This window comes from Nannospalax galili, unplaced genomic scaffold, assembly GCF_000622305.1.
Source record: "Nannospalax galili isolate Female #2095 unplaced genomic scaffold, S.galili_v1.0 scaffold2452, whole genome shotgun sequence".
Lineage (NCBI taxonomy): Eukaryota > Metazoa > Chordata > Mammalia > Rodentia > Spalacidae > Nannospalax > Nannospalax galili.
In genome coordinates, this window is record NW_008331475.1 from 254,318 (window position 1) to 267,062 (window position 12,745).

The following is a 12,745-nucleotide window of genomic DNA, read 5'->3' on the forward strand; positions in this document are numbered from 1 at the left end:
TAGTGCTCAGGCCTTGGTCTTAAAACAACAGAAAGCTCACTAGCCCAACTGGGGGGAAATGCGTGTGACATGGACATCTTGGTGTCTTTAGAACCAGCATCCACTGAGCTAAACTACAGCTCCCTGGCCATGAATTATCAGAATCCATCCAAGCTCTGCCAGGCCCACAGGCCCAGAACCCTTGTCTTTTATTGGAGATCCATTCTTCTCTGCCTTTCCAGCAACTTGGGAAGCCAGTACCAGTTACCATGTGTGTGCCAACCTCTCCTTTACTTTCTCTGCAACTGTCAGGCTTTAGAGAAGTCAAACATAGATTTTCAGAGAGGATGTAAGGTATCCATTTGGCTTTAACTGGCCCATGCCACGTCATGAATCACGTTTATAATAGCAAGACAGGCGGACTGTGGACACTGTGAATTAGCTACTTTTATGTCCCATTGACTGCAGTGCCTGACAGGAACAGCTCAAGAGAAGTGTTTATTTTGTCTCATGGTTTTAGAAGATTTCGGTCGACCATGATGGGGAAGTCATTGTGGAACCTGTAATTAAGGCTATTCACATCTTTGTGGATCAGGAAGCAGAGTGGGACAGGAACCAGGGGCTGGGTATGACCTTTATAAGCCTTCCTTCCCCTAGTGATCTACTCACACTGGCCAGTCCCCACCTCCTAAAGGTTCCACACCCTCTCAAAAATAGCACCACCAGTTGGGGAACAAATGTTCAAAACTGTGACTTTTGGGGGATGTTTCAGAGTCAAATCATAACATGTAGCAATCCCTTATGAAGGGGACACCTGAAAACACAGTTCAAATAGGTGGGTACAAATGTCAGAGAAGACTACCTGTGGCCCTGTTGTTCTACTCAAAGACCTGGCCTCACTGTGGAGAACCCATGACAAACATCCAAGAAGCTATCCTTCACACAAGGGTCCTTGGGAACTCAAGAAAACCCCACAAAAGTGCTGCTGAGTGTTGTCAGAATGTCTCACAGCAAGCACAAACACCAGCCTTTCCACTGGAGGGTACTGTGCCTCCATTCCCTAGAATGGAAGTGACTCTGTTGATCTGATTCATGGCAGAGTTAGTGACTAGGATATTCTGCCTGGTGCTGGCTTGTTGAAAAGCTACACAGAACTCTGAGATCAGCACAGGGGCAAAACTCCCATGTCAGTCCAAATGGGAAGTGTGACTCTCTTCTTCTATTTCACAGGCCCTCAGCCCCATCCACTAATGAGTTTTCTGTTTCTTCTATGTTATTTCATAGTTGGCTAATAAACAATACAGGCTGCATCTTAAATTGTTATCAAGAACAAATGACAAAATTAAATGTGAAGTATTTGCAAATCCCCTTTGACTCCTGCTTGCTGGATTTCATTATTCTGTGGCACATTACTTCCCGGTCTAGAATACTTGATATTTGGCTAGAGTGGTGTCTTTTTTAACTCTGGAGGGTTCAGTCAGGCATGACTCTTAAGTCAAGGTCAGCTGCCTTCCTGCTTGGATGCCATTGCTCACCTCAGCTGAGCTATACCATGGACAGGGACCTCTAGGGACAACCTTGTCATCCCCCTCCTCACCAGGATCTTCAGGTGATATCTTCACTCCAGAAAGCCACAGATCAAGGAGCCCCTCTCGATGGGCTCTCCCCATGTTTAATACCGCCTAAGACACCTCCCGCCCCCAGCTTTATGTGGAAGACTGGCATTGCTTTTGTTAAACATTTTAAAACACCGAGAATCCTTCTTTGGAGAACCTGGAATGATTTGAAAAGATTTCTTCAGAGGTGTTCCCTGGTCTAATCCTATCTTAAAAGACTCTCTCACCTCCTGGATGGGCTTGCTGCTTCTGTTCTTCCTAGGCTCTTAGAGAGGGGGGACTTCCACATGGTGGAATAAAGTAGAGAGAAGATTATAAGGTAGTTGAAACTATTTTATCATAGCCAGAATGTATTAGTGTGTTCAAAAAATCTCTATCCGGGAGCTGGAGAGATGGCTCAGTGGTTAAGCACACTGAATCCTCTGGCAGAGGAATCAATTTCAGTTCCTGACACCCACATTGGGTAACTCACAGTCACCTGTAACTCTAGCTCCAGGGAATCTAACACCTTCTTCCAGCCTCTATGGACACCTGCACTCACAGCCACATCTCACACAGAGATGCACACAAATACATAGAAATAAAAAATAAATCTTTTTATAAAAAGTTCCTATCCCTGCCTGACTGCAAAGGCAAAATGCCCATTCCTCTCACCACTCACCCTATCAAAAACTAAAATTAAATTAAAAAGTCTAGTCAACACAGGACTGTCTAGCCTTTTGACACTGTGACATGATATTGTCATCTACAAATACAAAGTTCACTCTCAAGAACCACACATTGAGTTGCAAAAACAAAAATCACAAAAAAATCAGACAAAGCCTTGTAATATTTTAAATAAGTTTACAATTTTATGTTGGGCTCTCTTATTAGCCATCCTGAGCTGCATGCGGTGGGCTATGGGTCAGACACTCTGGCAGTGATTCTGTCTTGTTCTCAGAGAGTCACAGAACCCCTTATTCGGTCACCCCGGACTCAGGTCTCCAGGTCAGATAATCCCAGCACACCTTCCACAGAAAGCCAACTTGACGTATACTAAAGGTATGGTCTATGGAATCAGGTCACTGGACTAAAGCAAGGTCACTGGACTAAAGCAAGTCCAGGGGCTGGAGAGGTAGACTGTGTTTACCAAAGTGACAATAGGAGTTAGAGAGATGGTACAGTAGTTAAAAGGACGGACTGCTCTTGCAAAGGACCCAAGTTTGGTTCCCAGGACCTATATCACAACCACCTATAACTCCAACTTCCTCTGCAGGCACCTGCATGTATATGTATACACACACACACACACACACACACACACACACACACACACAAGCACATGCACATACAAATAATAAAATGATAATAAAAGGCCTTGTCCCTTCTTATATTTTCTTTTTTTTTAACTTTCACTTTATGTGTTTGAATATTTTGCATGCATGTGAACCATGTGCATCCAATGCCTGCCCCCAGAGGCCAGAAGAGGGAGTCAAATCTCCTGTAACTGGAGTTATGGACAGTTGTTAGCCATATGTGGGTGCTAAGAACCAAACCCAGGTCCTCTGCAAGAGCAGCCAATGCTCTTAACTGCTGAGCCATCTCTCCATCCTGTCTTTATTTTTATTTTTTGAGACAGAGTCTTGTGTAGCCAAGGCTGGCCTTAAACTCACTTTATAGTTGAGGATGACCTTGAACTTTTGATCCTCCTGCCTCTACCTCCCAAGTGCTAGGATTAAGGCTCATACCACCACTCCTGGTTTATGTAGTGCTAGGGATTGAACCCAGAGCTTCAAGCATGCTAGGCAAGTACTCTACCAACTGAGCTACATCCCAAGCCCGCCTATATTTTCTTCAAGACACACATATATATATATATTAACTGAGCATAAGACAAGTCATGGTGTGTGTGAATCCGAGACAATAACACTGCCTCTCTCTCCTTGTTTTAGGGAATGCTGTCAATTTTTTGGAGACAATGGCTTGACTTTGAAGGTGTTTTTTACCAAGGCAGCGCCTTTCGGGGTTCTTTGGACACTCACAAACTACCTGTACTTACACGCAATAAAGAAAATAAACACTACGGATGTCTCCGTGTTATTCTGCTGCAACAAAGCTTTTGTTTTCTTGCTGTCGTGGATCGTTCTCAGGGACAGGTTCATGGGAGTGAGGGTAAGTTCTCTATTATCTGTCTTCCTCCCTCGCTCAGTCATACCAACCAAAACCCTCCCATTGGCTTGCTTAGCTCCATGTGCTGGACCATGTCAGCTGCTGGCTACCATCCTTCTAATTCTCAGCAGAAGCCCAGCACAGCGTTTCGTTCTTGGTGTGTTTTGCAAACCCTCTTGCTTGCCAACCATGCTAGGCAGCATTCATGGGAGCGCCTCTCATCCCAAGCATTTCCACAAGCATTCCCTCAAGTGTGTGCCCAGTGGGGAGTGGCAATGTGCTCTGCCCTCTGCGTGTGCACCCCGTCCCATGGCAACCTTCTGGGCTGCAGCACGTGGCATGGATGTACCCTGCAGCCAGCAGCTTTCTGACATCACTCTGACACTTAAGGATCCTTGGGTATCCTTGTGTGGGAGAGTCTTGGAGCTTTGCCTGAAGCATATAGCCAGAAACACCTCATGTCAAGTTCACACTGGGAGGAGGGAGCCATTCCTCTTCACGCTGTAGACAAAGGGCAAGCTCAGAGAAATCCCTCGGTGGCCTGGAATTTTCCCAGGAGGGTCTTAGTAAATTCAAAGGTAGTCCTATTGCCTAACAGTTGCATGGAGTGTGGTAAGTGCACTGTCAAATACCGAATGGAACCTGGAGAAACTCAACCCACTGGGAAGGAGCAGGTGCCATTTAGCAAGGACAGACTATAAGCGGCTTTTGCCTGGCTCCCTCTGGTGGCCAGGGGTTGCCTCTGCTGGTCATCTTACCACAAAGCAAAACAGAACACTGGTCACTCCACTGGCACTGGCTCTCTCACAGGTGCAGCTAATCATTTCTCCCTTCCTCCTCTATACTATACCTGCCCAGTGCAGGGTAACCATGTTGGCAATCATCAAGGAGCTGACTTCAAGTCTATCCTCTCCTCATTGTCCTAGGCATGATGACATCACCTAAGGGTAGGCTCCACCCACCCGAGTTACACAAACACCAGTGGGGACATGAGTCAACTGCTGGTTTGTATTTTTAGGTTGTAGCGCGGGGAGGGGGGGAGTTTGTTTTGAGGCTCAATGTTAATTTTGGAAAAAAAAACTCACGCCCCGGCCTGCCACCCAGAAAAACCTTCAGCAAATAAATGATCTAATACAGCTCTGGGAAGACTGCCGGTGTTTCATGTAGTCACTGGCCTCAGGCCTGCCTGACTCGAGGCTAAAGACTTGGATGTCCAAGGGATGTTGACCTACCATCATGCCCCTTCAGACTTTATTTAGAGTGCAAAGAGAATTATTCATGGAGCTTTGGGGTGTTACTCAGATGTCCCAAGTAAATTCTTGTTACTGGAAGAGACACTTCAAGGTCAATGATGCAGAGAAAACAGAATGGTTTTGAGGTTGAGAAATGTGGGTGTGAATAAGCGTGAACTACTCACAGACGAGATCAGGGAGGCACTTAGATCTGCGCTTGGTCGCTGTCTATGGATAGACGAGCTTCCCAACAGCCCTGCACTGTGATACCATTTGGCCATGTTGGCCTCTGATTGGAGTGGTCTTTGAGGACCACTGAACACTACAATTTTGTGCTCAAGGCCTTTAGTACTCAGTGGTTGCTGTAGGGAAGGGCCATGAGGCCAGCATGGATGATGGGATGAAACATGCAGGCACTATGCAGACGTGGTAACTTCTAGGAGTACACAGCTAGTCACTAAAGAGCTTCCCATGGCCCCCTCTAATCTGGAAGTACTCAGAGTGCACAGTGTCTATGATATTGAATGGTTCCCTTGAAAGACAACTGGAGGAAGAAGCCAAGGTTGCATGTAACTGCACTGATCGTTCAGCCTTCCTGCAGTCTCCTGGGGCAGGCAGCTATATCTCTAGAAAATTTCCAAAAACTTAAGTGCTAACTCTCCTTTGTGGGGGTAGATGTACATGAGACTTAAGTGGTTAGAACAGCTGTCTAATCACTGGTCACAGCTCCTGGGGGCGGGGGGGGGCTCTCACAGTTCTAAGCCAGATGAACAGATCTAAAAAGAAGAACTTGTGCTTTATACTGTTGAGACCCTAGTCACTCCTTGTATCAGAGGGAGAGATGTTACCAAGGTGTCTGTGTGAAGGGAGCTCAAGCTGACCTTGTCTCTGTGTTGACAGGTGCTTTTCACATGAGTCCTGGACCAGAGGTTCTTGCATGGTGGTAAAATGCTCAGGCTGGGAGCGAGGGCTGAGGCTGTGACTATTGACTGCACTCTTTTATGATGTGTGTGACCTTAACTGGAATACCAACGTCTCTGTGTCTTAGTTACCTGGTGTTTAGACTGGACAGAGGCCACCATCAGGCACCCTGGATGAGGCAGTTGTGCCCAGTACTTGGAAATCCACAGGACGCTTGACCAGCCTTGAAAAGGATTCACTGTAGTTCAGAAAATAGGCAAGAGAATACTTTCTCAATGAAACCAAGAAACTCCCATATGTTAGGGTGCAGAACATAAAGCAGACCCATCCTCCCTAACACACCCAGAATCCATTGACTCCCAGGCTGGGGAAGGCCCTGGGCTCTGGTCTTCTGACTGAGGGGACTTGAAAGTGAGGTGGAAAGCTGCCCACACAACCTTCTGGCACTGGCTGGGTCCTCCAAAGGGGCTGCTGATGTTCAGAAAACACGTGCCCCACAGCCAGGCTCACAGACCCTGTGAATTACACTGGGCCCCTGGGAGATCACTGTCCCAGGTGTCACCTGTCAGAGTGAACCCACAGGGCTCTGGGGCTACTGGGATGTTTGTCTCCACAGCTGAGGGGAGTCATGTGGCTCCCACCCTTTCTGTTCTGATCCTTCTAGCCTCTCCCCAACTCCTCTGCCCAGCCCAGCTCAGATAGAAGTGCTTAACTTATTTTTAACATAGAGAAGAGAATGGAAAGGGCTGGAATCTGCCACGCAAATCTTCAGGGAAGAAAATAGCCCATTGTCTTTCATGTCTTCAAACATCAGCCATAAGTTTGGGCTCAAACATTTTTGGAATCATCAGAAATGCAGCTATTTTCTTCCTTTCCTTCTTCTTGCTTAATTTTTCTTTCCTTTTCTTTAGACAGGGTCTCATTATCCCAGGCTGTCCTCAAACTCACTCTGTAGCTGAGGATGACCTTGAACTTCTGATCCTCCTGCCTCCAACTCCTGACTGCTGGGATTACAGGTGTGCCCCACCACACCTAGTTTATGTGGTGTTGGGAATGGAACCCAGGACTCTGTGCATGTTAAGTGCATGCACTCTACCAACTGAGCCACATCCTTCATCCTTGAATTCTTCCTCTGGGCAGGTACCTTTGACTCCTGAGGGCTGAACTATTCCCAGCAGCAGCATCTCTGTACCACCTGTGCCCTGCAGGCAGAAGCCACCCTGTTTCCCTTCTGTGTTTTGCCTGCTCCGTTCTTGTTCTAGGGTAGGAGGTGTTTGCTGTTGTACCATCCCTGCTGCTTCTTGCATTAAACAGTTGCTCCCAAGGCATGTAGCATTTGGATATGAAATACGTGTGTATGGTAATACAGAGAGAAGCAGTTGGCTCCAAGGGATCTATAAGTCAGCAAGAACAAGCAGGCAGACCAAGGCCGATAGTCATCAGCTTGACAGGGCCTCTGTTTTACCGGGAAATACAGCATTGTATGGGAGTGTTGCAGGAGGCATGCACTAGAAGTACGTGGCTCAGATGCACTGAGAGTCAGTCATGTTGCCTCTTACTAACCTAAGCATTGTCTGTGTGGCCTACCAGGGAAGCCTTGATTCGCATCTAAGAACGTAGCTGGCAGCAGCTTACCATGTGTATCAGTTACTTTTCTCTTTGCTGTGACAAAATACCCGACAAAAGCAACTTAAGGAAGGGGTTATTCTGCATGACAGTTCCAGAGGATACAGTCCATCATGACTGGAAGGCATGGTGACAGGAGCCTGAGGCAGCTGGTCACATGGCATCTGCAGTCAGGTAGCAGAGAGAGATGAATGCTGGTGCTCAACTCACTTTCTCCTTTCAATTCAGCCCAGGACTCCAGCCCATGGGCTGGTGCCGCCTGCATTTAGGGTGGGCTTTTCCATCTTCATTAACCCCATCCTGAAGCTCCCTTACAGGCAGGCCCAGAAGTGTGTTTCCATGCTATTTCTAAATTCCATCAAGTTGACAATTGCAATTAACCAGCACGTGGGAATCAGACTTGCCCATTATATGTGTTAAACCAGCTTTGTCATCAAACAGACCCACAGCCTGTGTATCTGCTTTTCCTCCACCAGCTGTGTGACTTCGAGCAATTTCCTTAACCTCTCTGAGTCTAAGTCCTTGTGCCCATAAAATGAGGTAAATGACACTACCTACCTGTGTGGAGAACAAAATGAGAAACTATACAGGAAATGCTTATCTCTTGGGCTCTCAGTAAATCTTAGCTGTCTGATGCTGCTGCAAGTCAGTCCAACAGGTCTCCCCACCCCTTCCCTAAGGCCCTGTCAGCTCTGTGGCTACCTGCTTGCACGTTGCCCTTGTCCTACGTGCTAAGCACTTTGTCCCTGGAGATGCTGTTCCAGCTTGGCCTTGTCCCGGAAGTTTCTGTGCAAGCCAGAAGTGCTAAGAACTGCACAAGTGATGTTAGGGAGAACCAACTGAGAAGGGCCATACCTCCAGGTCAGGGTGTGGTTTGCAGCCCTCGATGGTCAGTGGTGCTCTGACAGCCCCTACTGCTGACCTGTAATGGGGACAAATTTCTCTCCCCACTGTGTTCCCTATTGAAACAAGAAAACAAAAGCCAGACCACAGGAGGTACCTTCGGAAGGTTGGGAAGGAGCTCAGGTAATCCCAAGTGTGGACCAGGGACTGCCCCTCGGGTCCTGTCATAACTGAGTCACCACAGCATGATCTCTAAGCTCTCAAGATTCAGTGGCCAACACCGGCTGCAGCATGAGGCAAAGCCACACCACCACCTGGCTGCCACCTGCCTCAGGGTGGGTCATGCCAAGCTTGGCTAGGTGCCCCTGTAAGCAATGCCCATCGGTCTCTCTGCTACCTCCCCCCACCTGGCAGAAGCACGAGTAGGACATTCTAGCTCCCTGGCACCTGTGAATCCTTCCCACAGCCTAAGAGCGTTTCCTTCCCTCCCTGCAGATTGTGGCCGCCATCCTCGCCATCGCCGGCATTGTCATGATGACCTATGCTGACGGGTTCCACAGTCACTCGGTCATCGGCATAGCCCTGGTGGTGGGCTCCGCGTCCATGTCAGCCCTCTACAAGGTAGGTGCAGGGGCAGCAGGGCTCTGGGACTCAAGGTCTGTCACTTGGGAGATCCCTGTGGTGCCTGGGTTGTTTAGAAGTGTGGGTATTTTCAGTATGCACCAAGATGCTGACAGTCAAGGGCAGGGTCCAGGAGGACAGTAGAGAAGGACTAGGCCCCTCAGCTTGCCCCTGTGTTTGTGTCTGATGGGATATGAAGACTAGATTGTGTGGTGTGGCTTTGTCATGTAAATCTTTGGTCACGTGGCTTTTGTGATACCAGCCGGTATGGATCCAGGAGTAGTTCAAGAATTGCTTATGAACTGAATACTCAGAAAGACGGGAGAGCTGGGTGTGGCAGCCCATGCCTGTCATCCCAGTGCTAGATGAGGTAAAAGCACTGTCCTGAGTTTGAGGCCAGCCTGGCCTAACCATGAGACACTCCTCAGAAAAGAAAAATAAATTTTTTTACACGATGTCGGAAGCGATCTGAAAGTCCATTCCAGCTGCAGGTATAGAGACACATGTCAGTTGTCAGTTCCAAAACAGGGTCCCTGCCTTATGGACCCTCAAGTCCTTCAGACTCCATGCTGTCATTTCCCTTAGCCCCCATCTCGTTTCCCTCTCCTGCTCCTCCCCTCCTTCTCCCTGGGCCTGCTCTCTCCCTCCTTCCTCCTGCTTACTTCTCCCCTAAGTTGCATCTCTCCCTCCCTCCTCTCCTGCTCCTCCTCTCCTCCCCCATCCTCTCCCAGGGCCCCTCTCCCCTTCTCTCCCCCTTCTCCCCCAGCTCCTCTCTCTCCCTCCCTCTCCTTCTCAGATGGAGGAGATAAAACATAAAATTCTCAGGCATCCAGGATGGAAAGCAACCTGTAGACTCTGAACAGTGGAGTTTATCTTGGTGCTCCACCAACAGGACTGTGAAAATGGAGCTGTGCAGAAAGGGCCTGGGAAAGGGCTTTCCCTATGCTGTGAGGACCCTGTGTTAAGAGTCTGAGGGAAGTGGATTCATTTTGCCTTCCTATCCTCTGGATTCTGGCCCTCTCTACAGGCAGAGACAGCATGTTATCCTCTGCTTCTACATACGTCTCAAGAGGGGTGTGAGAGCGCAGTGTAAGGCAGACTTCAAAGAAACCACTGTCCAAAGGCAGAGGGTGTGGACAGCCACACTGTGTTCTAATGGGTTCTCTGTGCAATAATGCAGGGCAGAAAGTGAGGAAATTCGGGCCACAGCCTACTTCGCTCCAACTCAGGTTTCTGTCTCCATCTCCCCTCCTGCCAGAAACCTTTCTTAGCTCCTTTACATGTTGCTGTGACAACATACCTGACCAAAGTAACTTAAGAGAGAAAGAGGGCAGGGCCAGCACCATGACTTAGTGAGTAAAGGTTCCTGCCACCAAGCCAGATAGCCTGAGTCTTATTCCTAGTACCCATATAATGGAAGGAGAGAAAAAAACTTCTGCAAGCTGTCCTCTGATTTCCACACATGTGCTATGGCATGTACACACGCGCACGCACGCACACACCCACGCAGTAAAGTAAACAAAAATGTAACTTATAAAAGAGAGAGAAGGGGCTGGAGAGATGGCTCAGTGGTTAAGAGCACTGACTGCTCTTACAGAGGACCTGGGCTCGATTCCCAGCACCCACATGGTGGCTACGAACCATCCTTAACTCCAGTTCCAGAGGAATCCGAAGCCCTCTTCTGACCTCCGTGGCATTGCACGACACGGGTGCACTCACATACATGCAGGCAATACACTCATACACGTAAAATAAAAATAATAAAATATTTTTTTTAAAAAAAGAGAAAGTTTTTCTGGCTTCCAGTTCCAACAGGCATACAGCCCACCATAGCAAGCAACTGCAGCAGAAGGTGAGGTTGCTGGTCACACTATACTGGCAGGAAGCAGAGAGAGAACAGAAAGTAGGGCTGGCTGAAATCCCCAGGGACCCCTTTCCTCCAGCAAGGCTCCACCCGCTGAAGGTTCCATAACCTTCCCAAACAATGTCACAAGCTGGAGACCAAGTGTTCAAACACATGAGCCTGTGGGGGACACTCCATATTCAAACCTGTCAGAGGGACTAACAGGTAGGCGGCCAGAAGCCCGTCTCTGTCCTTTGTCCTTTCTGTGTTGACTGAACATACTGGGCAAGGGAGCCACAGGGACGGGGGAGGGGAGGGACAGTCATGCAGATATTCAACTGGACTCCCAGTTCACCAAGCACCAGTCTGGATGGGGCCTGCAGCATGTCTGACCACTCAGTCACATCTGTCCCTCTCCTCCTGCCTTTGAACACCCAAAGTGATGTGCAAACAAGAACAGGTACTGGAATAAATTTTAGCGCACTCCACTAAAAACCATGCCATTCCTGGAATGGGAAGTAGGATGAAACAGGTGAGAAGAATCCCTTCACCCTTGGTAAGAAAACATCTTTGTAGGCAAAGACCTCTTTTGGGGGGCAATGGCTGTTAAATGTGCTATCCACAGGTAAAGCATTTGCTTGCAAGTATGAGGACTGATGTTTGAATCCCCAGTGTCACCTAATGCCAGCTGGGCAAGGAGGGCTGCCTGTAATCCCAGCACGTAGGAGGTAGAGACAAGGAATCCCCCAAGGAACTTAGCTAAACTGACCAAATCAGCAAGTTCTGAGTTCAAGTGAAAGATCTTTCTTCAGTATAGAAGGTGGAGAGTAATCTAGGAAGACACCGGAGGTCAGCCTTTGATCTCTACACACACACACACACACACACACACACACACACACACATAAGCATGCATACCCACACACGTGTTCCTACGTGCATATGAACATATCTATCTCTCATACACACACACGTGCGCACACACAGGTGCATACACACACGTGTGTGCACTGACTGGAGTCAAGATCCATTTTGGGTCTCCTGAAAGGTTGTGTGGTCATGGCAGATAGTTCCAAGGGGTGTGGAGTTGTGAACACAGCACAATGGTCACACCCAGTGTGCAGACCCATGACTCCTGAAGATGTGCTCTGTGAGGCCAGATGGTAACTCACCCTGAGGTATTATAGCATGGACCATGAAGTGCCATCAAGCTCCTTTGCCCTTCAGTGACAGTCAACTGAGGCTAGACTCAACAGAACTATGGTGTCCAATGTGCAGTCAGCCCTGGCTTTATCACATATGCACTCCTCCACTCACCCACAGCTGGCTCCAGAGGTGGCCTTGCCTCCTCCTCTCTCTGACAGGTTCTGTTCAAGCTGCTGCTGGGCAGTGCCAAGTTTGGAGAAGCAGCCTTATTCCTGTCCATCCTGGGTGTGTTCAACATCTTCTTCATCACCTGCATCCCTGTCATCCTCTACTTCACCAAAGTGGAACACTGGAGCTCCTTCGATGACATTCCATGGGGAAACCTTTGTGGATTTTCCATTCTCTTATTGAGTAAGTGGCACTAGCCCTGTCCAGAACCCTGAATATTGACAGAAAACCCTAAAGAGACCTGTGTTCTGAAGCAAAAAGCACGGTTCCTTGCTATCTGAAATTCTCATGGTTGTTCAAAGTCCTTGCATTTTTTAAAGAACAATTTTTATGCCTTAAAGATTTCTTTTTATGGGCTGGAAAGATGTCTCAACAGTTAAGAGCACTGGCTGCTCTTGCAGAGGACCCAGGTTTGGTTTTCAGCATCTACATGGTGGCTAACAGCCATACTTAACTCCAGTTCCTCTTCTGCCCACTCCCAGACATTGCACACATGTAGTGCTCTTACATCCACACAGGCAAGACACTCATATATATATATA

The 12,745-nt window shown here is 48.2% G+C and overlaps 1 protein-coding gene across 5 annotated transcripts in view; it reads left to right on the plus strand.

The window, feature by feature from the left end:
• The window catches only part of Slc35f3 (solute carrier family 35 member F3), a 121,316-nt gene that overhangs the window by 93,047 nt on the left and 15,524 nt on the right, over positions 1-12,745 (plus strand). For all 5 annotated transcript variants that reach the window (XR_606890.2, XR_606889.2, XR_606892.2 and 2 more), the window contains exons 3-5: positions 3,527-3,746; positions 8,861-8,986; positions 12,194-12,386. Coding sequence is in view for 2 of the 5 variants with exons in the window: in XM_008823706.2 (XP_008821928.1) it covers positions 3,527-3,746; positions 8,861-8,986; positions 12,194-12,386 (539 nt within the window). In the remaining 3 variants the exon portion in view is untranslated. The remainder of the gene's footprint in view (positions 1-3,526; positions 3,747-8,860; positions 8,987-12,193; positions 12,387-12,745) is intronic.